Raw genomic sequence first — 27,719 nt, forward strand, 5'->3', positions numbered from 1 at the left:
GGCTGGCCCCTAGTGTAAAGTGTCCCCCTGCACTTCCCTCACTGATCGTATCTAGAGCAAAGCACATTGTCTTCCCTCACTTCCTGTCCCCTTTGTACTGGTTGTAGCCTCCTACCGTATACTCACCCCTCCTCTGTTTTCTGTTTTCCCCCTCGGTGGAGACTGGGTCGCGACGGAGCCCGGAGTGCCTGGGAGGAGGACCCCGACCCGACGCCGGGAGCCCGACGGACACAGCAAGACCCGACGAGAAAGAAGTCGGTCCCCTCGACCTTTGTTTTTGCGCCCCACCTGTACTGATAGACTATTTCACGCAATAAAACCTAGTCTAACCCCAACTAAGACTCGCCTCTTGCCTATCCCCACCCAAACTGCCACAGTGGTGGAGAATGCGGGCACGACAACCATCAGTGTAACTGATATGGAGGCTATCCTGGAAAGACTAGCCAAAGGGCAGGAACGGCTGGAATGGGTGGTGGAAAAGCAGATACAATCGGCGGATGCCGACCGGGAAATAATGAAGGCGGCGGTGACCGCGAATGCCTTGAACCCGGTAATACCTACGGTAACCTCCACGACCGGCCTAACTCCTCACAGCATAGGGGGAGTGTCCCTACAGAAGTACATTCCGGGGGAAGACCCGGATGCGTTCTTGTTGAACTTTGAACGTGCAGCCCGCGCCTGCGGCTGGCCGGCGGCCAAGTGGCCCTTCTTCTTGGCCCCCCTGTTGGTGGGTGAAGCGCAGGCCGCCTACCAGGTGGCGAACCCCACCGGGGATACCCCTTATGCCACCATCAAGGGGATAATCCTGGATCACCTGGGCCTAGACACTGAGGCCTATAGGATCAAGTTCAGGAAGGAGCGGGGTGTACCTGGAGAAACCCCGAAGACCTTGTTCGTGCGCCTGAAGATGGCTGCGGACAAATGGCTGACACCCCAACAAAGCACCAAAGAGCAAATCATGGATAAGGTGTACCTAGAGCAATTCCTGGAGGCTCTCCCGTACTCCACTCAGCGTTGGTTAAGACAGCATCACAACCTGACTACGGCCCAGGCAGTCGAGATGGCTAATACATACGCGAGGGCGCAGCCCCGAGGACCCAACGCGTGGGAAGTAGAGAAGCCCAGAGCACCCCCGAAGCCCGAGAAGAGACCCGTGCGTCTGCCAGAGATGGCGAGGCCCAAACCCTGGAGGCCGGAGCCTCACCCGCAAACCGGCCCGCAGTGCTTTGACTGCGGCAACTGGGGACACATTGCCAGGTTGTGTCCCCGGAGGAAGTCCACCGAAGAACCCATGGAGGTCGGGTACCTGCCCCGAACAGTTCTGTACTCCGCCGAAATGGGACCCGCATTTAGAGTAAGTGTGACAGTGAATGGGGCTAGCATACAAGCCCTGTTAGATTCGGGGTGCCGACAGTCAGTGGTACAGACCAAACATATAACAGCCGCCAATCTGATACCCAATGATCAGGTGTTCATACGCTGTGTCCACGGAGACGTCCGCCCCTATCCAGTGGCTCTATTACCCATCTACCCGAGGGAAGGCCGACCCCAGAACATCAAAGTGGGAGTCTTAGATACCCTCCCGGAGGATCTCATCATCGGGACTGATAACCCCTCTTTCCTGGAGATGTTCCATCATAGTCTGGGACCGACGTCAGAAAACAACCCTAGGCCCACCCTCTTGTCCCAAGAACCCTGGGTCCTAGACCGCAGCTTTAAGTTTGCCCAGGCCAACGACAACACATTGCTCAACGCATGGGACACCGCGCCACGGTTGCAAGGGCAGAACCCCCCAACATATCCCCGCTTCCTGGTCAGAAACGACCTCCTCTACCGACAAGGAAAGAAAGACGAACCAGAACAGCTGTTAGTCCCCTTGGTGTTCCGAGAACAGATCCTCTTCTACTCTCATTCCCACCTTGTCGCCGGACACACAGGGGCTGAAAAAACAACCCAGGCCCTCCTCCGACATTTCTATTGGCCCGGAATATACAAGGATGCACTGGAATACTGCCAGAAGTGTGAAACATGTCAGAAAAAGAACATGACTCGTCCCCCAGCGGTGCCTCTACAGCCTCTTCCCATCATAGGGGTACCCTTCGAGCGCGTGGGAATGGACCTGATAGGACCCCTACCGAAGACGAAAAAAGGACACCAATATGTGTTGGTCATGGTGGACTACGCCACCAGGTTTCCGGAGGCGTTTTCGTTGGCTTCTACTACCACTCGGCAGGTAGCCGATCGAATGCTCGAACTGTTTTCCAGAGTGGGGTTCCCGAAAGAAATCCTAACGGATCAAGGGACCCCATTCGTCTCCAAACTGATGAAGGAAGTGTGCAGGATGTTAGATATCCAACAAATCCGCACCGCAGTGTACCATCCACAGACAGACGGACTCGTGGAGAGGTACAACCGTACCTTGAAGACCACGCTGAGGAAGATGCTGGAAGTGAATGGAGCGGATTGGGACCAAGTGTTGCCTCTTGCATTGTATGTAATACGGGGGCAGAAACAAAGTAGCACCGGGTTCTCTTCCTTCGAACTACTTTACGGGAGACAACCAAGGTCTCTCCTGGACATGACGAAGGAGGCTTGGGAGAACGAAGCCCCGGAGGAGGCCATGAACACTTTGGAGTACGCCCAGAAACTCAGGTCCAAGCTGGGTAAGCTGAGGGACCTGGCCTATGCCCACCTGGACAACAGCCAGAAAAGACAGAAAGCGTGTTACGACAAGGGAAAAAAATGGAGGAGATTACAAAAGGGAGACTGGGCTTTGGTATTGTTACCTTCCTCCCTGCAGAAGTTCAAAGCGGAATTGAGTGGCCCTTACCAGGTGGTATCTACTATTGGCAATACAAGCTATAGACTACAAATACACCCAAAGAAAACCCAGGTGTATCACATCAACTTGCTAAAAAAATGGCTGGGACGCCCTCCACTGCAGTACACCTGGCCGACTATCCTCCCTCCTCCAAGGGGAGCTCTCTGAACCAGCTCGTGATCAATGAGGAGCTGCTGACCCAAGAGAGGAAAGAGTTGATGACCACCCTGAACCGACATCACACGGTCTTCTCCGACCAGCCAGGAAGAACCGCTCTGGCCGAACACCAAATATGCACAATTCCGGGAAGAGTGGTGAAAATTCGCCCTTATCGGGTGCCAGAAGCAAGAAGGAAGGGAATCCAACAGGAAATAGAAGACATGCTGACACTTGGGGTCATCCGTCCATCCAGTAGTCAGTGGTCTAGCCCAATAGTGATGATACCCAAACCGGATGGAAGTCGCCGGTTTTGTATGGACTTCCGTGCCCTTAACGACATTTCCTCCTTTGACGCCTATCCGATACCCCGGATAGACGAATTGATCGAAAAACTCGGAGAAGCTAAGTATATCAGCACGATTGACTTGACCAAGGGATATTGGCAGGTGCCCCTGCGGGAAGAAGACAAACATAAGACAGCGTTCTCCACCGACTCGGGTCACTACGAATTCAATGTCCTACCCTTCGGGTTGCATGGAGCCCCTGCCACCTTCCAAAGACTAATGAATAACGTCTTAAAAGACCTCAAGCATTGTGCATCCGCCTATCTAGACGACATTGTCGTGTTCAGTCCCGATTGGCCAACCCACCTGGTCCACCTGGAACAGGTGTTGGACACCCTCACTCGAGCCGGACTAAGGATCAACGCCAAGAAGTCCCGAATAGCTTTCCAGAAAGTAAAATATCTAGGATACGTGCTGGGACACGGTATGATAGAACCGCAGATCGAGAAGGTCCGAGCGATTGAGGAGACGCTTTTTCCGAGCTCTAAAAAGGAGATGCGTGCCTTCCTGGGGCTGATCGGGTATTATAGGCGGTTCATCCCCAGGTTCGCCCAGCTAGCCGCCCCACTCACACACACCCTCCGGACCACCTTCAAAGCGGCAGGGCTAGCGAACCCCACGGTGGAGATGTTGGATGCCTTTTCCGCCCTGAAAAGAACTATCACCACGACGCCTGTCTTGTCCTCCCCTGATTTCAACAGACCCTTTTCCCTGCACACTGACGCCTCTGATTACGGCATCGGGCGGTTCTGTCCCAACCAAGGGAGGATGGGGCGGAACACCCGGTCCTGTATATAAGCCGTAAACTGTTCCCACGGGAGTTGAAATACTCCACGGTGGAGAAGGAGTGCTTGGCAATACGTTGGGCGGTGGAGAAGTTGGCCTACTACCTAGAAGGGAGACCGTTTACCCTATACACTGACCACGCTCCCCTCCAGTGGATGGCCCGCAACAGGTCTAACAATCCGAGGGTGTTGCGGTGGTTTTTGGCCCTTCAACCGTACTCCTTCACGGTGTGTCACAAGAGGGGGGTTGATAATACGGGGGCCGACTATTTGTCCCGTAATCCCCTTCCCGAACGGAAGCGTCCAGGGGGGGAGGTGTGTAACCGGGCCGAGGGGCCGATCCCCCTTTCACCCCGGAGTGTGTCTAAACTCTGTGACCCCCCCCTCTTCTCTCCGCAGGTGGCCGAATCCTCGAATTGGGCCCCGGGGGCGGTCCAGTATAGTGATGAGGACGACCTAGAACACGGCCCCTTTAACTGGCACGGTGCAGGTGATGAGGAGGAGGGACTGACCTTCCCTTTAAAAGAAGCACGAAACCAGGACCAGGTGTGTCTATACACCGGAGGAGTGGTCAGAGAGGTGCAGAGTGGAGGAGCGGCGTGGAGCAGAGGATTCGAGTGGAGTGCGGAGCGTAGAGAAGAAGAGACGGAGAGAAGAGGAGAATACAGGAATCGCGGATTTCCAGGGAGAGCGAGTACAGAGGGACTCTACGAACCCGCGGGGACATCCCAACCAGCCCGGAGCAAGACGGCCGAGGAAGAGTCCGACGAGCGAGAGAACGACGGAATAACGGTCAGGGGAGCACCGGAGAGCGGAGAGGAGGAAGACCCCAGCTACCAAGAGCCAGACGGGTTGCTGAGACAGGCGGCCCCCACGATCCCAGGAGGGCACCGGACCCACGATCCGCCCAGCCACTCCCCCGGAGGGGCGTGGCTAACAGAGGTACGGGGTCGGGTCACTGGGTGGTTGAGGTTGGGGAAGGGACGACCGGCTGGCCCCTAGTGTAAAGTGTCCCCCTGCACTTCCCTCACTGATCGTATCTAGAGCAAAGCACATTGTCTTACCTCACTTCCTGTCCCCTTTGTACTGGTTGTAGCCTCCTACTGTATACTCACCCCTCCTCTGTTTTCTGTTTTCCCCCTCGGTGGAGACTGGGTCGCGACGGAGCCCGGAGTGCCTGGGAGGAGGACCCCGACCCGACGCCGGGAGCCCGACGGACACAGCAAGACCCGACGAGAAAGAAGTCGGTCCCCTCGACCTTTGTTTTTGCGCCCCACCTGTACTGATAGACTATTTCACGCAATAAAACCTAGTCTAACCCCAACTAAGACTCGCCTCTTGCCTATCCCCACCCAAACTGCCACACCCTACCCGCTACAAGATCACAAGAAAGGGAGAACTTGCAAACCTGACGGCAGAGTAGCCATTATCTACAAAGAAAACATCCAATGATTCATTATATCTGCAATCTACCGTGACCACCTCCAAGTCCTGGATTTCAAGCTCAACATGTTTAGCACACCACCCTGGGAATGGCCCTGCTCCGACAACCTGCCCTAGATCAAACTTCGGTAACACCATTGCAGACTACATTGCACCACTGGTGCTTAACTCCATCTTCTTAATCTTCCTTGCTAACATCAACTTCCACCTAGATGATCACATCAACCCGAACACCAACAACCTTCTGGAAGACTGACTCCCCCAATGATTGAAAGGCCCCACTCGTGTCGCCAGACATCTTCTTGACCTTGTCTTCATTAACTTCTCTTGCATCACAGTGGACAAAATTAGAACCACTCCTCATGCGCTTCAACCTACACCTACCTGATCAACATAGAACCGCTCCCATCAAACCCACCCAACGCAACTGGAAGAAGATCCTCGAAAAGAGCTCGACCTCTGAACTACAAACCCCACCACATCAAGGCATTTCTCACAAGCTATCACCGAGTTAAACCCCTCTATCACCTTCAGCCCTCTCAAACCCTCTGCCACTGCATGGACCAGACAAGCAAGTAATCTAAGACTCACCAAACGCCACTGCAAACAGTAGGCACTTAACTGTCAAAACACCCAAGACAATGACAGGAACACCTACAAGTGTGCCCTAAGATACTACCACCAGCGACTCAGGTCTACAAACACTCACCTTGACTGAGCGAATTGAAAAGAGCTCCAATAACTCCAAAACAACCTTCTCCATAGTGAAGGGATTCACCTCCACCACAGCCAGGTCCACAACAGACATCTCTGCATAGGAACTCTGACCCAGATCTCCCACTACTTCAGCAACAACAACTGTAAATCACTACCATGCACTCTGGACGACAGTACGACGCCTGTCACACTTAATATTTAAAGGATTTAACCCTATCTGCTCTATTTTCACCATGATTCCTAACAACTGTTACTAACTCCACGTTCCTGAACACCTTCATAATCTGGCTTTGGGCCTAATCACAGCACTGAGCTCTCCCTCATACCTGCCAACAACGACATCTGCTTTATCATGAACAATGCGGCACTGCAGCACACATCCTTCTTGACCTCTCCACCACATACAACACCATCTCCGACCAAGTCCTTAGCCAAAGCCTCAGTGAGACTGGAATTCACCAACCTGCACTCCTCAGAATTACTCCTTCCTTACAGGCCGCATGCAGTCAGTCAGCCTGGCCCACTACGCCTCCAACCTGACCTAGGGCATCCCTCGCGGCTCCTCGCTCAGCCCCACGCTATTCAAGGTCTACATGGTCCCACTCGCTAATACCACCTGAGCTCATGGACATCTTTTACTCCGAAGACAACCCGGCTCATACTCTCCCTCTCTGATGACACTGCCAACACACATAACAAAATCATCAACTGCATGTTCAAAGTCATAGACCGGATGAGGACAACTGCTTAAGCTCAAGTTTCACAATAGAGAGGTGGTTCACTATTGAAAAGACCTCTGGCCCTCCGCCTGATGTACCCTAAGGACCCATTCCGGGGAAACAAATCCGAACCCTGGGAATCAGGGACAACCAAATCTAAATGGGCAGTTAGGTAATTTTAGTCACCTCTTCCTGATTTCACACCCTCAAACTCCTCTGGAAAATCTTAAAATTGCATGTGCTCAAAACCGAACCCGCTGGACGATTATCCAAACACTGATCACCACCAAAACGGACTACGGAAACACACTATATAGGTTGGCATCCCCACACAGCTCACCAGGAGACACCAGATTATCCAGAACATGCTCAAACTCCTACCCTGCACTCAGATTTATCCGCACCTCATGGACCCCCCACTGGCTCCTCATTTATAGATCTGCCCTTTTCAAACTCCTCAAAACACACATACAAAGCACTACATAGGCCGGCATACCTGAACAGCCGCATCAGCTTCCACATACCTGCCAGACCCCTTTGATACTCCAAACTCCATCTGCCCCCCCGCACATCACAGCTGCTAGCTCAGTCTTCGAATTCTTTAAAAAAGTGAAAACCTGGCTATTCCACTAGGCCCCCAGACAGGGCATCAGCCATACTCCAGAATTCCCTCCCAAGTGACATGCGCACCATACAAATTCATATATCTTAAGAATGATTAACATGTAGACAATACCACTCGAGAAGTATCAGGCCCACTTCCATTCTCATAATGTTGGAGGTATCGGTTTCTCAGATAGACTAAAAGAAATGTATATGAGTCTGTACCATAGATCAAGAATAGGAGTCTATGCATGAGAGGTTGTGTTCCGGTGATCTCTTAAGACAAGAACAGATTTAAGAGCTCCTGCAAAGCTATGACAAGTGCCCTGACCAATGTAGACTTGATTCAAAACAGAGCTCAGGATATCTGCTCCATGTATGACAATGTAGAAAGCAGCAATGAAGAATCAGACTGCGGCACATGGGGGGCTCCTGCTGCGAACGTTAATGCGTGCTCTACTCACACTGAAACAGAGCTTAAGGCATCTTCTCCAAAATAAACCGAATGGAAAGCAGCAATGAATCATCCAAGGATATATGTGCGGCACATCAGAGGCTCCTTCGGTTAACACCACTAACCTGTTACACACTGAAGGAGAGGCAGTGGCAAGTTCAGGGCTGGTACTTTGTCTAGCACGGACTGTCTGAACAGGCAAGACTTGCAGAGGAAGGAGAAAAGATGCCTTCAATTTCTCTAACTTCAGAATCTGTTCTTCCAACAAGGACTGCTTTGATGAGGTGGGCTAGAGTTCCCTGAGTTTTTAAACTTTTCTTGCTTCGTTTCTCCACTCCTTTTGCCACTTGAACCACTTACACTTTGTCTTTTGTACCATTTTATGTTTTTTGTTTACATTTTTCTCTTTTATCTTATTTCTTTCTATTCTTAATGTCTCTGGTCCCCCCACCCACCTTCATGCTACTAGCCCTTCCACCTTATTTCCTTCTCTTCTTTTAATTTTGCCTTTTTATAAATTTTTCACCTTTCTTCTCATGTTTTAATTTTTAAAATGTTTTTAATTTTTGTTTTTGTATCGTTTATTACCTTTAAATGATATAGGTTTACTTTGTTCTTTTCCATTTACTCGGTTTTCTCATGTTCACATAATAAATAATTGGTACTGCACTGCAGTCCAGTAAGCATTCCCAGTGACCTCAGGGAATACCTAGCGCCCGCTCAGCAGTGCTAAAAACAATTCCAGGTCCTGCAGTGCACCTGGATACATTTCTATATAAGCAATCTGCTTGAAGCATCTACATCACAGCCATCATTAACAGAGCTAATCAAGGAACCTGAATCAGGGTACCTTACCCGACTGAAAAGTTCAGAGTGCTGAAGAGGCTTTGGTTTGTTCACAGACAGTTCAGGAACGGCTGGCTCAAAATCACATAATTCCTTATGCTCTGCTGGCAAAGTATCTTCTTTCAGATCCGAATCAGCCTGGTATCCCTCTTCCAGGACCACATCAGATTCTAACAAGACAAAGGAAAACAGGGCTGCAGAACAGTGTGTTTTAAACCACCGGCTGGATGGCCCCATGAAATACACAGTGTCAGTCTATTCCTACAAGAGTGAACACAACTGCAACAGGCAAACAGACCAGTTTCAATGAAATTTGCCAGTCACATCTTCAGAGAGTGGATCCGATGCAAGGGTGAACTGCTTAAAGTGTCAACTACTTTTGAGATCATTTTCACTGCGGGCACTCAGACAGCAAGTCCAACCTCATTTACCTTTGGACCCTAAAACCAGAGTACAAGGACATTTTATAGTGAAAGACCAGGGTAAGGCAGAGAGGCATGACTACGCTATAAATTAGACATGTTCACCTGTGGACATAGACCAAATCCAGCTCTCGAAGGGAAAAGACTTTCCAATGGTTTGAAGAAAAGTAATTGTTAGGAGAGTGTGACATACATTTTATGAAATCTATAATTACCACAATTTAGGCATCTTCGTTAACATAGTGCTAGCTAATTTACAAATTAACAAGAAAGAAAGGGGAGACCCATTTTCCACACAAGATTGTCAAGACCTTTTAAAAAATCGTAATTTGGAAAGGAGTCGCTGCAGAGAATTTGTTATACCTTCTTCCAGAAAGCGTCAAATACATAAAGACAAATACTGGACTTAGTACATGTCATATAAAGCTTAGCAGAAATTGCAAAGGCCCCAATGGGCAGACAGCAGGTGCACAAGAAAATAACATGAAATACTAGAATAGGTACAGATGCAGAACTGTACCCTGTATCACACTCGCAGCTACACGTAAAAGAAAATCACACTGCAATGGTTGCAAGGATGTGGGAGGTTATTCAAGGGGTTCACCTTAAGCTAAAGAACACAAGAGAACAAAAGCAGAATGGCAAGAAGGCAAAGTTAACAGAAATTCACTTCTTAAGTTCACCCCTTTCAATTGGACTACAGACAGTGAACTTTGGCAAGAAACCAAACTATCCCCATATAACTCTGAAGGAAAGGGCTGCAGCAGAGCTCCATCTCTCTGTAGAGGACATAAGACATGTTAAAGACAAACCATAAGCACAAACCAATTGAAAACAGCCACAAAAACATAACAGAAAATCATAAAAAGCAGTTTTCTGGACTGATTTCAGAATGCAGGGCCAGAGTCACTCAATGAAGCAATTAAAAGTTAAGCGTTGCACACAAATCTCAGTAAACGTGCTGATTTGATTAGCTCGGAGTCTGAGCCAGAACGCCCTTGAACAACTGCCAGAGAAGAGAAGAGTGAGGTACCATCTGCAGAGATTTTCTCATCTAAGTCAAAGAGGTCCCTTATCTTGGGCCAGGTCTAGCTGGATCATGGAGCCATGTTCCTTTCTAGAGTTCAACAGGAATTTGCAGAACCACTTTTCAACAATGTGGAGATCCATCAATCAAAAGAAACTAGTGTACAAAGTAGCTTAAACTAAAGTATGTATCTGGAAGCATACATCACTCAAAGTGTTCTAGTACCAAACATGAAAATTACAATCCACCCATTATATACTTAGATTTATCACAGTGTGACTGCTTCCTTTGGCATATGGATACATTAAATGGGTGATGGACAAACACCTACAACCAATGTGTCCAGCCAAATTGGCAGTTTAAGCCAAGCCAAAAAGACCTCATGCTAATCACATCCTTTGTCACAGCAGATAATACAGGTAATATCCAGAACGGATCTTGAGCTTTGCATGATGGGAACTACAGACCAGACACCAGTTCATCTGATACATCTGAAATAAAGCTCAGTTATGGATTCTGATGTCATCTCATGGAAGTACAACTCTTTGATTAACCAAGTAACCACAAAATTCCAGCAAGAATCTCATTACAAATCAAAGCAAACCAACCCTAACCATAAATAACCACTTTCTGCATGACCACATACTTAGTGGTCTGCATAAATGTAGGATTCACAGAACACTTAAATGCCTTCACTGTGCTAAATCTTGCTTGTTCCTCAAAAAGACAAGTCCCCAGCCTTGGAAATGTATATCCAAAGCTTTCACATGCTGCTAAAGTTAGCAAAGTGGGGAACAGGGTCCTTACTTTGGGAACAGCTCTCGGTTTGCTTAGTGAGAGGATGATTGTGGTGTTTGAATCTTATTTGTCCAGCACAAACAGACAACTCAAGGGCCAAGAAACAGGTTACAAAATAGGATCAACCTACAATAACAGGCAGTAAAAACTGGTCCATGCCGGAAGGAAGCCATCCGACCATGTTGCATCTTACTTATCTTGAGAAGAACCAAATCACAAGCTTGTAGTGAAATCACTCAGTAATGGTAAGTGTCAACACTAAAAAGGCTGTAAATGTGTTCTTGTTCAATCCACCACACTGAACAGGTACTCATCATGAATTAAGTCAGAGACTATACATAAAGTTATTTCAGATTGTTCATCAATTTGTCTCTGAAACTTAATGCCCAAGCACGGACCAAGGTTAAGGAGTGCAGGGACATGAACTGGCAGTGCAAGTACGCGTTCTGGCTCAGAAATTATCATGCTGGTCAGGAGCATCTTGATGGTAAGCGGAGGCACTACAAACGAGAAACAAAGCACAACATGGTCGGGGGAGTTGGTATATTATGAATCACAGGTGTGCTTTCGAACTCCCCAACAAGTGAAGATTTTTTTTTGCTTTAGTTTCCCTTCAAATGCCATAGGTACCTGCCCAGGAAACACTCCTGCGCAACTTCCCTTGACCACTGGTCGGGTGGATGGAAGGAAAAGAGGCCACTGCAAAAGGAAACCAATGGGAGCTGCTCATCAAACCAAAGAGACACAGGCATCATCAGCAAAACAAAATATATTGGTGAGCTGCAAGCTTTGGTGCCACCTCTGCTCACCTTTCTTCCACAAGTCCACAAAATACAGATTTTATAAATAAAATATGAACTAAGTAGATCAACCCTATAAGCCCTGGCCACAGACAACACTTATTTATCCAAAGGCTTCTATGCATTTCAAATAAACAGTGTACGCGACAGAGGTAAGGCATGTCTACTTGTGTCAGCGTGATTCCTGCCATTTTTTATCGCTAGTTAGGCCTTCACTGCTATCTGAAGAGTACAGATTGAAAAAAGAGTTGTGAGCATGTTCTTTTAGTACAACGAGAACACTAAAGTGCAAGAAAGGGTGACTGTTAATAAAAGTGGGCTAACATATCCAATTCCCTCGTGAAACAGGACATGCCATAACTAACTAAAGCGATGGAGTACCAGTCACTCAGTATTGTATAGTATTAGAAAAACAGATTTGAGGGACTCATAAGCTGCCCGCTAATCAATGTCACATTCTGGGATGTAAAGGAAGCTGAACCAACGGTAAGATTCCCCTGGCTGCAAGGCACTTCTGAAACATCTGAAAAAGTCGGGTTGGATTTTGACCAGTTGGGCATCTAGTGTTGACTTGTTCCTTGAGGAGAAGAGGTTTGGGCACTCCAGCTGGAATGTTACCTCAAGTCCAACAATTGCTATAATATTGCCTAATCTGGACCACGGGTTCACATTTAGACAGGTTGCACTGCTATGTGCAACAGATTTTCTTCAGGTTACAGACAAAGGTCAGGACATTTTTCCACTGCTTTTGATACCATCATGTACGGGCAATGCACAGTCTGACTTGCAGTGACAGGATGATCACTGCACCGATCAAAAGTAAGATCCTGCTTCGAAGGCCCAGTCTCAAAAAAGCCAAAATACGTTCAAATGCATATCCTGTTGGAGTCTTACAGTATCTGTTAATTCTGTGCTGCTGCCCACGATTTGTAACACTTAATCCCAAAAAAGGAGTTGCAGAGTTACAGCTTCGAATTTCTCTGAAATGGACATGCTAACGTTATTCAACTTTGCACCTTACATACGGAGCAATCTGAACCCACATGCAAGCAGAACAAGCTTCTGTTCTGAGTGATAGCGTGACTACTGGAAAACGAACCCTAACAAGTTTAAGGTTACAAACAGGCTTTAATTCTCCTCAATGATTTCAGGTTCTCTCAATCAAAATAAATCTCAATACCATCTTTGTTCCAGAGGCACAACCCTGGTGATCGGTTCCACTGCTTACCCATGTACGATGTTTGGGCTACCCTCAGAGTGGCGTGTTACAGGCATCTGCTTTGTGCTATAAAGATCCAGAATCATGCAGCTGTGCCTTTGCATCAATGATGAGGATCAATTTTACAGATTTTTTATTTTTTTTGAAAACCTTTATTGAGCATCAAATCAGTACAAATACGGGCCTACAACCTTCCGGCCGGCCACGCTAACAATTGAGCATCAATGCAACTTTACGACGACACAGCAATATCTTAGTCATAGGCAAGCATTAAACGAGTTACACTGTAAGTACCATATTACCATGTCTCAGGATCGGTGAAGGTTAATTTTAAGGTTTTCATCGCAGCAATGAAGTTCAGGTCGTACTACTCCGTACTAACACAAGCAAGAAGAAAAGAACTAGGTCCATGTAGGTGGGACTCGACAACAAACATCCATATCAATCAGAGCGACTCGCAACATGCAAGTCCCTGCCAGAGGACGGCCACACAATATGTATACCCCAAAAGAGGACGCAGCATCCCAACCAACACCGCGCCACCACCCATCCCCCAGTCTGCCTAACACGGGCCTAGGAAAGAGGAAAGTATATGAAAACAAAAGGCACCATAGAAATAAACACCAACTAAAACGTACCCCCCCACCCTACACACATGCAGAGGCTACGGCCTACCCCCCCCCCCCTAGCATAGTGTTTCATCTCCCCAAAAAACCCGAAATGTAGTGAGAAAAGGGAAATGGAGAAGAAGAAAGAAAAGGGAAAGAAACGAAAGGACGCACATTTCACATAAGACCGGAGGAGGGCCAGTCCAGCATGCCCGATGCAATGAACACACGAATAGCAAAGTTACCCACGGCCGCCCGACCCCAGGCCCCGACCCAGTACCCAATCGATCTGTACCTCCAACAAGTTACGTCCACAGTCCCGGTCATACACATAGAAAGCAGCAGCATGAGCGAACACATCATCAACCCTGTCCCCTTCGAACCGGCGAGTCAACAGGGTCCAAATCCAGATCAGCCAACGTGGATGGGAAGGGCTCCGGTGAGATCCAGTGCAGGAGTCGAGGTGCTCGCGACGGGGCAAATCGTTCAGAAGTTCGATGACATAGGGCACAAGAGTTCTTCACGGCCAAACCAAAGTTCGCACAACTGGGCGCAGGACCAAATGAAAGTTCCAGCGTAGCAGCCCGGCGGGGTCCAAGCGGCGAGTCCAGAATGATACGAGGAAGCATGTCGCCAGAGAACAAAGGAGAAGGGCAACATGGCGTCCGAGGCCCGAGCGACGGCCCCAACGAAGAAGCAGCGCCGCCGGACCCTCCCGAGGCAGAGCCGAGGGGCACCACGGCAGTCATGGAGGCGTGCCCATCCATCGCCCCGATACACTCCAGAGCAAGTGATCCACCGTCAACCGGTGGAGGATGTGGCGCAGTGCGCAGAGCTGAGGGGCAATCGTGACCAGCTGGAAGGATCTCGGTGAGCCGGGCCCCCAGATCGATAGTGATGACACGAAAGGCCATACGCAAGTCCACAAGTGCATCTAGGACATCTCGCAGCCCCAGCGGAGGATCCAGAATGGGCGATGCGCAACTGGCCACCATCTTGTGCGCACGGCTGTGGAGCGCCTTGAAAGCAAGCCTGACTCGTCAGCGAGCCACCCCCGAAAGGCTGTGCAAGGTCAGCAGGGCACAGCTGGCACTGGAAAGGGAATGCAACCGGTCAAAAGGGGGCTGCATAGGTCAGGGAGCCAGCAAAGCAGGGAAATCCACTGGCAGATGCAAGAGTGCAGACGCGGAAAATGGCGTCCGCCGCGGGAGAGTGCAACAAAGAAGCAATCCCGGCCCTCATCCAGCGAGGCCGGGATACAATGAGTGGAGGCGACACAATGTTGCAGGGAAGGCGCGCTGGGCCGCCAAGCCGAGGAGAGCCCAAGCCGAGGAAAGCTGCAGTGGGAAAGCCCAGCGCCTGCCCGTGGAGTCAGTCCACCGGCACCTCCCCCTCCGCCGCTGCTGTCGTTGCCGCCGGCCGTCTCTGCACTCGATGTCCCTGCTGTGGCCACGCAAGAGGCCGGGGTGGAAGCGGAGGCTCTACACCCCCGGGATCGCTCCGCTTTCGCCGGAATCCGTCGCAGCAGGAGTAGGAGCGTCTCCGGGGTAAGTGGGGTTCGCGAAGGTGCAGGATTAGGGCCAGGATATCAGGAAAAGGCACCCGGGTCGACGGAGCCGAGGCGCTAGGCGGCCATCTCGGCTGCTGGCTAGGCTCCTCCCCCAATTTTACTGATTTTTGTGTAGCTTCTTTAAAGTTTTAAAGAGCTATACAGTCTCGACGACTGAAACGGATAGGTCAAACTATTTTATCACGATCCCCAATGGAGAATGGAAATGGTTGATGTCTTCATGAGATGAATCAGCCTGTGGCGAGTCGGTGGTGGCGGCGTTCTAGGCCAGAATAATCCTATTCATCTGTCTCAGTTCCCGGATGTTCTTGGAATTCTCCTTCTTTGCGATCGGTAGACCTGGATGAGTCCATACCCCAACTGGGTATGTGAGTTAGTGCCAGACGTTGCACGTGGCATCGCAGGCTGTGGATGTGATTGAGGTTAAATCTGAGGAGGTGGAGGCAGAGGTGCGCACCACTATGCAAGATGGCACTGGCGGGAATCTATTAAGTTGTCTTGGATCATTCAATTCAAGTTGACAATAAAGTCATATGTTGGCATTCAGGGTCCTCATGGAATTCATCAATGCCTATCTATCATAAGGCGAATGGCAGTAACACCACGGATATTCCCCACCATTGGTGTCTTTGTCCTTCATGATAATCATGATCATACCGGTCACCTTCATCATCTTCCTTGCACTTCTCATTATGCAAGGTTGAACTTGTGGCTATTCCAAAAGGCTTCTCCTTCTACGACTCCCATTCAGTATCTAGGGAATTTGTGTATAATTGTGATGGAATCTTGTTTGGGAGAAGTGTCGGCAGGATGGCCAGCCCTCTTTCCGGAGAATGGAGGCAAAGGAACAATTTTATTCTTTGGTGCAGTCTACAGTGATTTCTTTGATAGAGGTACTGTAATTAGTGGTACGGATTTGCATATGGCTTGGTCAAACTTGAGGCGTCATGGTGTGCAAAATAACGATGGACTGGGAGGCGGTCCAGAGTAATTTACCGGTGGATAATATTAATTCAAGCATTCCATCCATCGATTAGGTATACATTAGTGCGTTGCCCCAAGTAGGACGGCTATGCCCAGAGGTGGGTCCTGTGCACACCGTCACTGAAATCAAGCTATACCTGGCTGATGAGCACTAAACAGGGCAGAACCGGTCCTAGGTTGCTTGCATTCTGGTTCAGCGAGGACCTGGCCTGGCCAGTCGGCTCTCTCTGGACAACACCCACTGGAGCAGGGTAAAGACTGATTTGCCTATGGCTGGGTCCTAACTGAGCTGGCATGGTGTGCAAAATCATAATGGACTGGGATGCAGAGTAATTACTTGTGCTTGAGATTGATACAAGCATGCCATCCATTAGTTTGTATACTATATTGTAGACAGTGGTGCCACAGACGATGGTCTAGTCGACAAAAGTGCTGCCATTGGCTTGCTCATTAAGGGTACTGTCAACGGCAGATGCTGGTCTGTGGTTGACAACGCAGGCAGTGATTGAGCAATCTAAGCATCGTCTCAGGCGTGGTGTATGGTACCCTCGTCAACAGGTTTGTTGAAGGTTTTGCTGTGATTTTTTTCTTTGCCAGAAGACGACTTGTGTGGTCCATATAGTTTCCAGGCAGATTTCTTAGACGCCTCAACAGAATGTTCTTCTGAAGTAGAAGTTTTCTTCTCAAATTTGTTTAAGTTCTCGCTCTCCCTCAAGGGGGTGCTTTGAAGGTTTTACCTTCATGCGAGAGTTGTGTGCGACCTTCTCAATCAGAAGATAGCTGGTTACTTGACTTTTTTCTTTTGAAGCCAAAGGAGTAGCTTCCTTTTCTGTAATTCAGTGTTTCTGCTGGACATTTTCAGCAAATCCTGCACTCCACTGATTTGAGAGAGGGTAAGAGGCAGTAGACAATCAGCAAATAGTCAACGCTAAACAGCCTCTTTCTTCCTACATGAACTACAAGCAATGAAAATAGCTTTTTTAGGTGATTCAACCAATATTTTTCACAGAAGTTTCTACTTTTTCCTCTTTCTTAGGGAGGGGGGGGGGAATATTCTGATGCAGACTTGGAAGAACATCTCTAGGGAGAGGTAAGCCAGAAAAAAATATGAAAACGCCAAGAAATTAAGATCTCTTAGCAGAACGCAGGAGGGACTCCCTTTCACATTACGCACAGTATAAATCTGACAACTGTAATTCCATGGAGAGGGGGTGGTGGGTGCACCCTCACCTCAGTGGCTAAAGGTTTGGCTCTTATAAAGCAGTGAATTGGTTACTAGTGTATGTTTTTCATGTTGTTTCAAAAGGAATTTTCTTTGTGCTAATAATTAAACCTGAAGAGCTGTTGAAAACTAGCACAGACAGCAACTGCCTTAATATCTATATGTTTTACTCTGCACACTCCAATATGTGCTGGCTTTCTGTGAGGGTGTGAATTTAGCAAACAACGGCCCTGGAGTATGTTAAAGGCATTAGATGGCTTTGGCCCACGATATGAAAAGATCTGGGTTTTCCTGAAGTGGTCTGGGCACACAAATCTGATCTTCTTAAGATCAACAGTACTCCACCAACTGAAGGCCTTCAATTGAGCGTGCAGTGGTCATCTCTTCTGAAGAAAAGCACCCAAGACTTTGTGGCCAAAAACGTGCACTTGAGATCTAGAAAAACTTGTGAACAGAGTAGGTTGGTGAACAACACAGGAGAGAGAAAATGTACACAACTGACCCATTTGAGGTAGTTAACGGAGACAAACACAGTCTGAAGAGATTAATCTTTACATGACTGGCCATCTGTCAGCAGGAAGAGATTTACAGATGGGAGAGGCAGGTCCACAGAAACCCTGATGCAATATATGAAAGGTTCTGTACTGGGTAATTTTCCAGAAGAAGCATATATTTGCCCCCGAGTTCTCTTATTTCACTGTATAGCGTGGGGAGAATAGCCAGGTAAGGTGAAAAGTTAGTTTAGCTTGACTAGGACTGAAGTGATATTTACTTTTCAACAAGGAAATGTAGCCAAGCGCTCTATAAAACACTTCTAAGTCTGGCACTGGCATGTAAAATATTAGCGATAAAAAGGCCAGACTGAGAAACGCCTGATAGATTTAGAACATTAGATACTGTTTTTAGATGGGCAGGCGGGGAAGCATTTTCTTCATGGTATGTAGGTAAAAGATAGATACTTCTGCAATTTTGTTTACATAAGAGATCACAAGAGACAAGATGGAGGGGAGAGAATCCTGGAATGTTTAGTTGCTTCAGCAGATTAGGATTGAAGATCTCTTTATGTTTAGCTGAGAACAGGATGAACCCTGTCTCTTTGTGACTGAGTTAGGACATTTTCAGACATCCAAGACTGAAAGTTCAGGAAGATCATTCGAACAGTAAGTAAATAAACTAGAGTAGAATATTTCAAATAAATCTGAGTGTTATTGGCACTTTGATGAACAGAGATACTTGAACGAGCTGGGGCCAGGATGGTGCCTGGCAGACCCTCACGGATGATAACGGTCAGTTACTGAAAGTTTGCCATCCATAATTACAATTGGAGGAAATAAAGCTGCAGCGAAAATAGAAAGATGGGGGGAAATCATGCTTGAATTAATTAACCCCTGGTTGAGATTTTTAGCACTCTGAACTATTATAAAAGAGAACTATCATATGCAAATGACACCTAAAATGAACAGCACAGCAACTCAAGCAGCAATAATGAGAAATGTAATGCTTGCTTACTTGGTTTCCCTGTTTATTGTGACCTTTCCATTTAAATTTGTGTGTTTGTGGAAATATTTTGTCCCGAATTACATCTTCTCCTTTTGTGAAGAGCTAATGAAATAAGCTACACTTGTGTCTCAGTTTTGAAGAAGCTGAACTACTTACTACATGCTGTTGACAAAAAAGGAACAATCCAAGATACACCATATTTTCGATAATAGGTCAGAGACAACAGTCTTGGCACTCATTCGAGTTTTATGGTCTTCTGGAGCTGCTGCATCAAAAGTGTAGAAAACTGAAGCCTTCCCAGCCTAAACATTCACTAACATATTTAGGAAAAATCCATTCTCTTTTCCCACATTACTTTGTTGGGTCGTATCCAGCTAGGAAGCCTACAATGTCCCACTGCTCGAAGAATACAAAAAATCTTGCAGCATCTCAAGAAGGACCTTCAGTTTTTTAAAAGCAGGGGCCAGACTAAGATGGATTCGATACAAGGCTAAACACATCCATTAATTTTCAGAACTGTGGCTCATGCCTGCTAGAAAACAATTGATACTCACCATTGCATGAATAACACCACAGCGTTAATAACACAAGTAGCGCCTCTGATCAGGATGGAAACATCCAGCCTTACCTGTGTTGGAGCGCTGCAGCAAAGTGTGCTTCGACAGTCCACCAGCCAAGCTGCTTGATAACGGCACGGAGAGTGACTTGTACAGTGCAGTCTCGCGATGCTCTTTGAATCGCTCAGCAGCCATAAGTGCATTGGATAGCTCTTGGAGAGGCATATTGTCAATATCAGAGGAAAAGGGGCTCAATGGGTTCTCCAAGCTCATCAGCCAACTGGTATTGCCTGAAAAGTGAAAGATCTTATTAGTTATTTCTCAGAATTCAGATGAAGTGTTTAAGAAACAAAATAAACTATTAGCAACAATCTTGAAAAAGGGAGGTCTAGTTAAAAGTACAAAATTAAGAGGCTATTATGGGACAGGATCAAGATGGCCACACAATGAAAGTACTCAGTTCCCCGTAAAAATGACCCCACAGTAACAAGCGGAAAATGTATGGCAGAGTCCCTGAAAAATAGAAAACATATTACAAAGCCCCCAGATATTATTGCTCTGAAAACTGAGCTGACACACATACTTATACAAGTCCCATACAAGGCAGTGTGTAGCGAGGCCCATGCAGGTGAATGCTACCTGGAAGGAGAACCAGAGCATTAATGAGGACTTGGGCCAGCAGCAGGAGATCCAGGATTTGACTTGGGGCGAGTGATCAGCTACCACGCAGTCAGTGAGGGACTCCAATTGAGGCAGTAGACCGGAATGTGGAGCAGGGACCATCAGAGAGAGAAAGAGGTGTGCGACAGAGCAAGCTAAATCTGAGACTCCAGAAAACATCTGCCCCTCCCATGTCACCTTCCCTACAGAGAACATTAATGGGAGGGAAAGCAAGACGAGCATGGGGGAGAGAAGGCCTGTCTCCACTAAGAGAAAGGAAGAAGTAGGCACAGCGGCAGCGAAAGGCACAGTTTACAGTTAGGATGCAAACCAGGCTTTGATAGAGGGCCTCACAAGGGGAAGGGCCGGCAGGCTGAACACCAGAGGGGGAACTACAACGACTAAACAGTTGGATTGCTTGATTGGTGGAGAAATGAGAGGCCGCACATACATACACATTCCAAGAATGAGCATAGTGTTCTACTGCAGGAAGAATCTGATCAGGCTCAACTCTAGCACAGGGAAGCAATCAGTGAAATCTGAAATCAGGGCATGGTTTTGAACTGTATGCGGTTACCCAAGGAGACGGATAAGATCTCCAAAAGGAGTCCTCATGGGCTAAACTCCCTTGAAGGGAATGAGAGAATCCTTTTCAGCCATTGGACAAACTATCCTTCTGCAACCACAATTCAGATAAATAATATACCAGGAGGAAGAGAAGTAGTAGCATGGGGACAATTAACGGAACACCAGACAACGGCTGTCTTCTTAAGAGGCAGTGGGCGCATGCACTGGAAAGCGAACCATGCCAGAATCCGCCAGCGACCCGAGCCTCAAAATCCAAATAAAGAGCTCAACAAGTAGAAGAAACAGGTAAGTCCCATATGGATGAATAGGTGTCTGAATGAGAGCAGAGACAGCAGGAACCTACCCATGAATTTGAAGACGTTGAGAATAGGGAATACTAGTCCAGTTGACTTTGTCGTTCCAAAAAAGGTTAGAGTTTTCTAGCAAGAAATGTATAAAATCAAGACTAGATACTCTTTAAAAAATTACAAGCAGGATGCGCTGTGCATATGAAGCAAAGCTAAAAGAGTGCACAGAGGTATTCAATCGATTGGATCAAGGTGAGGCCCCGGGGAGACAGAACCACTCTAAGCCTAAATCTAGCACAGGTAAGGATTTTGCAGGGATGGATGTGCCACTCGGGTAAGCCATGCACGCAAGAACAAGTTACTTATCTTTTATAATGCTCTTTCTGCTGGATACTCTTGTAAGGTAAGTAAAGTGCTGTTCTGATTGGTACTCCTAACCATTGTTTCCTCACTTTAGAATGTATACCAAAGCAGTACCTCCACAGGTAAAGGGTCTGTTTACCCGACTCAGAACAAAAACATCTTGCAGGACAGAGCGGGTAAAATGTCCTTCCCTGCCAGACCTCGCTGTCAAAGCGGTGGTACTTCATAAATGTAAAAACAGACGCCCATGTCGCAGCCTGGCAAACGTCAAGGACAGGCACTCAGTGTGCCAACACAGTGATGTCAGCCTTAAATAGTGGAATGAGCTCTCAGACCTTACAAGGCTGCTTCTTGGCCAGTGCATAGCAGATCTTAATACAGAGGACTATCTACCTTGACAGGGTCCTCTTCTGCATAGCCTTCCCTTACTTCACTCCAGAGAACCCATAAAAAGTGGATACTTCGCTCGATGGTCTTGCCCACTCAATGTACAAGTGTAAAGCCCTTTTGGAGTCCAACTAATGGAGCCTCGCCTCCTCTTATAAGGAAGGAGCGGAGGCAAAAAACATTGGTAGAGTGATGGATTGCCAGTCATTAAAGGGAGTTACGACTTTCGGTAACAAGGCCACCAGAGTCCTTGGCACCAATTTTTTCAAGAGAAAGTGGTGGAGGGCAGCTGCACTTAAGGTGCCTGAAGTTCACTCATCTAACCAGCTGATGTAGTCACAATGAGTAAGACCATCTTAGATGTCAAGAGGCGCAGCGAACAGCATGCATCGGTTTGATGGATATGCACATGAGAAAGAAAGACCAAGTTAAGGTCACACTGGAGCATCACAAACTGTTTAGGAGGGAACATGTGTATCAAACCTTTAATTAATCACTGAACAGGCTACTTAAACAAGAACAGTTGGTCCGGCAAAGAAGACTAGTGCCCACTGCAAGGCCTTGGTCTGCCTAAGACAAAACAAACAAAAGGATTTCCAACAGCTGTGTGCTTTACAAGCAGGGAGTCTTGTGAATGTCGAAGTGGCAGCAAACAGCACACAAAGGTCCTGCAGTGGCAGGCGGAAGACACGCTTGAAAAGATACCTCTGTGGGTGGCAGAATCAGTGTTGCAGGCCCTCTAGTAGCATTTAATTTACAGGCCGTGGTCATATGGTGTACCACTTTACAAGGGACTTACTAGTAATTCAAATATGCCAAACCACTATAAACCAATTATACCACGTTTATGTTTAAAGGAGAGAGTGCATGCACTTTAGTACTGGTAGGCAGTGGTAAAAGTACAGCAAGTCCCAACGCCAACAATAAAGTCAGATAAAGAGGAAATCAAAAAAGTGTGGGGTGACCCTTTAGAGAGGGCAATTTTCAAACAATTCTGTACAGAAATGGTATTCTATTAAATCAATTTAGAAACAAAATCAGTTAAGGCAGAAAGCTTGCAAAGAACACCTGTAACACAATGTTGAAACTACAATAGTCTGCAAATAAATATAGGCAGTGTAACATTTAAAGATGCTATATAAATCACTGAAATAAAATGTAGGTGGTCTAAACCTACCAGACCAAGAACAGAAGTAACTACTGGAGAAGGGTTACCTGTAGGCCTTCGCACCAGGACTTCAGCCCATCCTTGAGTGAGCAGAGGCACAAAATCAGCAAGGTAGGTCTTTTCCTTCCGGGGCCTTCTCTTTCTAGGAGCAGAACTGGCATCAGTAGCTTTTGACGTAGTGGAACGCAGTGCATGACCCCCTGCAAAACAGACATAAAATTGTGGTAATTGGTCTTTATGAGTACTATAGCAGACGTTCACCTCTCTACAGCACTTCTCAAATTAAGGTAGAAAAAAAGGGTTAAAGAAAAATCACCGCGATCTTTCAACACTCAGCTGATCTAGCCCTTCAATTCACGTACTTCATACAGATATTATATTCCCTGGAAAAAAACAGGTTTTTTTTAAGGGACTTTATGGATAATCACCAATATCAGAAATGTAATATTAAGACACTCTTTATGATGTCGCTACTGACCTCTTTAGTGATGTGATCTGGGAAAATCATCCTAGTGCACGAAGAAAGGGATGATTTTTGTTTGCCTTGCTCACCAAAACTACTCAGTGATTTTTAGACTTCGAAGTACAATGCTGTGCGTTAGCTGGGTTTTGTAATAATGTGCTTCACCAAGTTCCTTTAAAGTTACAGTACTCCTGCTCAGTAATTGCTGCACATTCAGCAGAGCCCAGCAGCCTCTGATCAAAGGGGGCGGCTCACAAAGGCCGGTTGTTTGCAGTGTTCAATAGACAATCATTAAGAGATGAGATTTTAGTCACACCAAGAGCTACTCTTCCTAAGTCAATTACAGATATCCATGAGCTGGTTGGGCATGGCTTTCAGCAATGTCCTTTGACTAAACCACACATTCACCCCAGAATGTACAGGGCACGGTTGTTTGCCCTGGTCAGCAGGCCTTTTCCACAGTTTATTATTAACTAAAACCAATAAATTACCATAAGATTGACTTTGGGCCCTAAGAAAACTGAAACCAATAACTAGACAACACTGAACAGCAATATTGGCACATACATTTTTTTTACTGGCACACCAAGGTAATCAATTCGGCCAAATGTATCTATCTATCGATATGCTTTAAGTTTTAATTTTAAAAAACTAATACGGTGGAATGCTTACGTAGGCTGAATCAAGTGCCTACTTCACAGAAACAACAGAGTCCACTGGAAGACTTATCGGTCACATCCAGTATGCTACAGACACAGTATATGGCATTTAACTATGCTGAATACCTATTCTCACAGACGCGTATTCCAATGAAAAATAGGCATAATGATTTGTGTGACTCCACGTTAGAGACTATGGTCACTGTGCTGAGAATCTGGATATTTTCAGTAGTGGGAGTGAAGATTTTACGCACATCAAAGACGAGCGATGATACTCCATGTTTAGGGTGTTCACACCATGTTCCCAAGTCAGCAAATAATTTTTTCATTTTATTAAGAGTCTGCAGATCACATTATGTAGGAAGTTGGCCCTCTAAATTCTGTACCAAATAAGGGGCGCAGAGACCAAGTATCCCTTAATAGTGTACAGGGGCTTACTCTAACAATCCCAAGGTGCTCTATGTGTGGTAGTGTGGTCAAGCAGCGTTAGGCTCATCAGGGGGGAGTGTTGCGCATTAGTTGCACCTGCTGCAAGGACTACAGGGTGGCTCCTGGAGTCTCCAAACTTGGCATAGAGACTGCTCTGACCTTCTGGAGCACAGAGACCTCCTCCTGGGATCTTGTCTCAGAGGACCTGGGGGTCAGCAGAAAGGTGTAAGGGCTGATGCAGTTGGTGCCTGCAGGCAAGTGGCTTATCTACTCCAAGGGAGATGCTGGTTGGTTTGCAAAGTACTGACAGCCCTCCAGGGCTTTTGGAGGATGTACAACTGCAGGAGGAGCAGGGTCTTTGAGATTGCGGAGACCAGAGCAGGCAGGGTTTGGCGCCAAGTCCACCGTTCTTGTGTTCCTCATCTCTTCTTTGTCCTTCTTAGTCCTTTGTCTGGCGAATCAGAGTTCCTGGTGTCAGGTGGGCCCTGTAAATACTGAATCAAGGGGCATTAAGGTGAGTGATGGGTAGCAGCCAACGGCCTTCTTAACCTTGGGGTCACCGTACTTCCAGTGGGTAGTGGGCATAAACCTGTACCAGAGTTCCCAATTATACCAAAAGCAAAATGGTGGATCAAAGAGCACCTAATATAGCACGCCTCAGTGGTGTGACTAACCTGGCACAAAACACCTACTAGCATAGCTAATTTCCCGCCTGTTCTAGTGGCAAATGGCCTTGACCTGCTAAATCAGTAGTCATCCTGTTGGAGGAGGTGTGAACACCTGCCTCTGGAGCAGGCATTGTTTCTGGACTTAAAGTTTGGGCGCTCACCTGCAGGGGGTCAGAAAATGTACTGTGGTGGCACGCTGGACGATACCAATCAGCCAGCACACTAGACAATGTAGGTTTTTGGAGGGCACCTCTAAGGTGCCCTCTGGGTGCATGTCATAATAAATCTTGTACTGCCAACAGTATAGGCTTATAAAGACAAGGTGTTTGATACTAAACACCATAGGTTTCAGTAAAGCCATCATGTAGGTTGGGAACTCGAAATAACCAGTGCCTAGTACATATATTTAAGATGGCTTCCCTGTTCACATGTACCATCTAATAATTAAACTAGCCCGCACATGGGCATATCTGCTTAAGCAGATATGCCCTAACATATGATATAATGCACTCTAACTTAGAGCTACAAGGCCTGCTGTAGGAGCGTCTTAAATGTATTACATGCAGTGACTTTGGCATGGCACACAGCGAGTGTGCCAAGTCGTGTTTTCACTCAGGGTTTCACCATGACACCAAGTCTGCAATGGCAGGCTCCATGTGATTTGTATGGCGGTCCGTTAGGGTGGCATAATATAGGCTGCAGGCCTTAGGGGCCCTCTTCTGTACCTATGCCCTAGGCACCTGGGATACCACTTACTAGGGACTTACAGGGGTGCCAAAGTCAGTGCCAATGGTGTGTCAATTAGACAATTTTTCCTTGTTTCAAGGAAACACCACTGGCACGGAGTTCTGGTTAGAAGGGACCCCAGTGCCCCTCAGTGGAAAAACATCAGTATCAGTGGCAAAAAGTGGGGGTGACCTTGACAAAAAGGGGCACTTCATTACACATCACATCTGCTTCAGTTACAAAATGGCAGCCAAAGCAATATGGTTTACCTGTTTTCTAATTTAGTAGACAATTTCAGATTTCTGAACTTCCTTAGGTTTCAAAGCCCCATTTCTAGATGTTTAGCCTCGCTCTCTGGTGTATTTCTTCAAAAACACTGAACAGATTTAGACCAAATCATAAATAGCACATAGATTGCAGAGTCTTTTAGGTTCTCGTCAAGTGTGCTGTTGTCCTGCCTTCCGTTTCAATTATTTAGCCTAGGTTAAAAACTAAATGAGAAAGGAAAATGCTACTTACCAGTATGCATCTGTCCTTGGCATGTAGAGCTGGAGAGTCTCACACTGTGCATTAGATTGCCACCTGGTGTTGGGCTCGGATGATTGCATGTTGTTGTCGTTTTGGAAGAAATCTTTGTAGTCACGAGATAGGTGACTCCTCCCTTGGACGATAGTGCGCATGGGCATCAACTCCATCTTTAGATTTTTTTTCCCCATGATGGGAAATGATGGGGTTTGTAGAAATAAAAAAAAAGGGATGTCCATGTGTGTGTATCTAATTAAGATAGAAACTGGAACAGATAAAGGCCCCGGGGAGGCAGGTGGGCGTGTGAGACATCCTTTCTCTTTACTTCTACTAACTCCATCCTTTCCCATCATGGCGAAAAACAATCTGAGGATGGAGTCGATGACCATGCTCAGTATTGTCCAAGGAAGGAGTCACCTATCTCGTGACTGCAAAGACTTCTTCCAAGAAGACAACAACCTGCAATCATCCAAGCCCAACACCAGGTGGCGATCTATTGCAAAAGTGTACAAATCTGCAGCTCTACATGCCAAGAACAGATGCATACTGGTAAGTGCATTTTCCGTTCGAGGCATATGAGCTGCAGATCTTACACTGTGCATCGATTGTACAGCAGTGTCTCCCCTAGCGGTGGTCACCTGTATCTGTCGCAGTAGTTTGAAAAGAGTTTTGAGGACAGCTTGGCCTACTGCAGCTTGCTGCTTGGCTTGCACATCAACACAGTAGTGTTTAGTGAAGGTGTGTGTTGTAGACCATGTTGCTGCTTTGCAGATATCTTCTAAGGGAATGTTCCCTAAGAAAACCATGGAGGCTCCTAGTTTGCGTGTGGAGTGCACTCTAGGAGGAACAGTTAATGTACGTTTTGATTTGTGATAGCATATTTGTATACATTTTACAATCCACCTTGCAATTCCAGCTTTAGAGATGGGGTTGCCTTTATGCGGTGGAGAGAAAGCTACAATCAGTTTTGGTCCTATCAATGTAATAGAGAAGGACTCTTTTTACATCTAGTGTGTGTAGAGCTCTTTCTGCTACAGTGTCTGGGTTTTGAAAATAACTGGCAACTCTACTGATTGATTTAGATGAAAAGTAGTAATTACTTTCGGAAGGAATTTGGGATTAGTCCGTAGTACCACCTTGTTACGGTGAAATTGTAAAAATGGTTCTTGTATAGTGAAAGCTTGAATCTCACTAACTC

The 27,719-nt window shown here is 46.9% G+C and overlaps 1 protein-coding gene across 4 annotated transcripts in view; it reads right to left on the reverse strand.

Annotated features, from left to right (window-relative positions):
- Positions 1–27,719, reverse strand: part of TSC2 (TSC complex subunit 2) — a 196,984-nt gene that overhangs the window by 40,774 nt on the left and 128,491 nt on the right. For 2 of the 4 annotated variants that reach the window (XM_086940493.1, XM_086940495.1), the window contains 4 exons: positions 23,099–23,251; positions 19,670–19,888; positions 11,769–11,837; positions 8,901–9,061 (listed from right to left, as the gene is read on the reverse strand). In XM_086940493.1, the coding sequence (XP_086796619.1) occupies positions 8,901–9,061; positions 11,769–11,837; positions 19,670–19,888; positions 23,099–23,251 (602 nt within the window). The remainder of the gene's footprint in view (positions 1–8,900; positions 9,062–11,768; positions 11,838–19,669; positions 19,889–23,098; positions 23,252–27,719) is intronic. The other 2 variants (XM_086940494.1, XM_086940496.1) reach the window with 1 other exon arrangement.

This window comes from Lissotriton vulgaris, chromosome 10 (genome assembly GCF_964263255.1).
Source record: "Lissotriton vulgaris chromosome 10, aLisVul1.2, whole genome shotgun sequence".
Lineage (NCBI taxonomy): Eukaryota > Metazoa > Chordata > Amphibia > Caudata > Salamandridae > Lissotriton > Lissotriton vulgaris.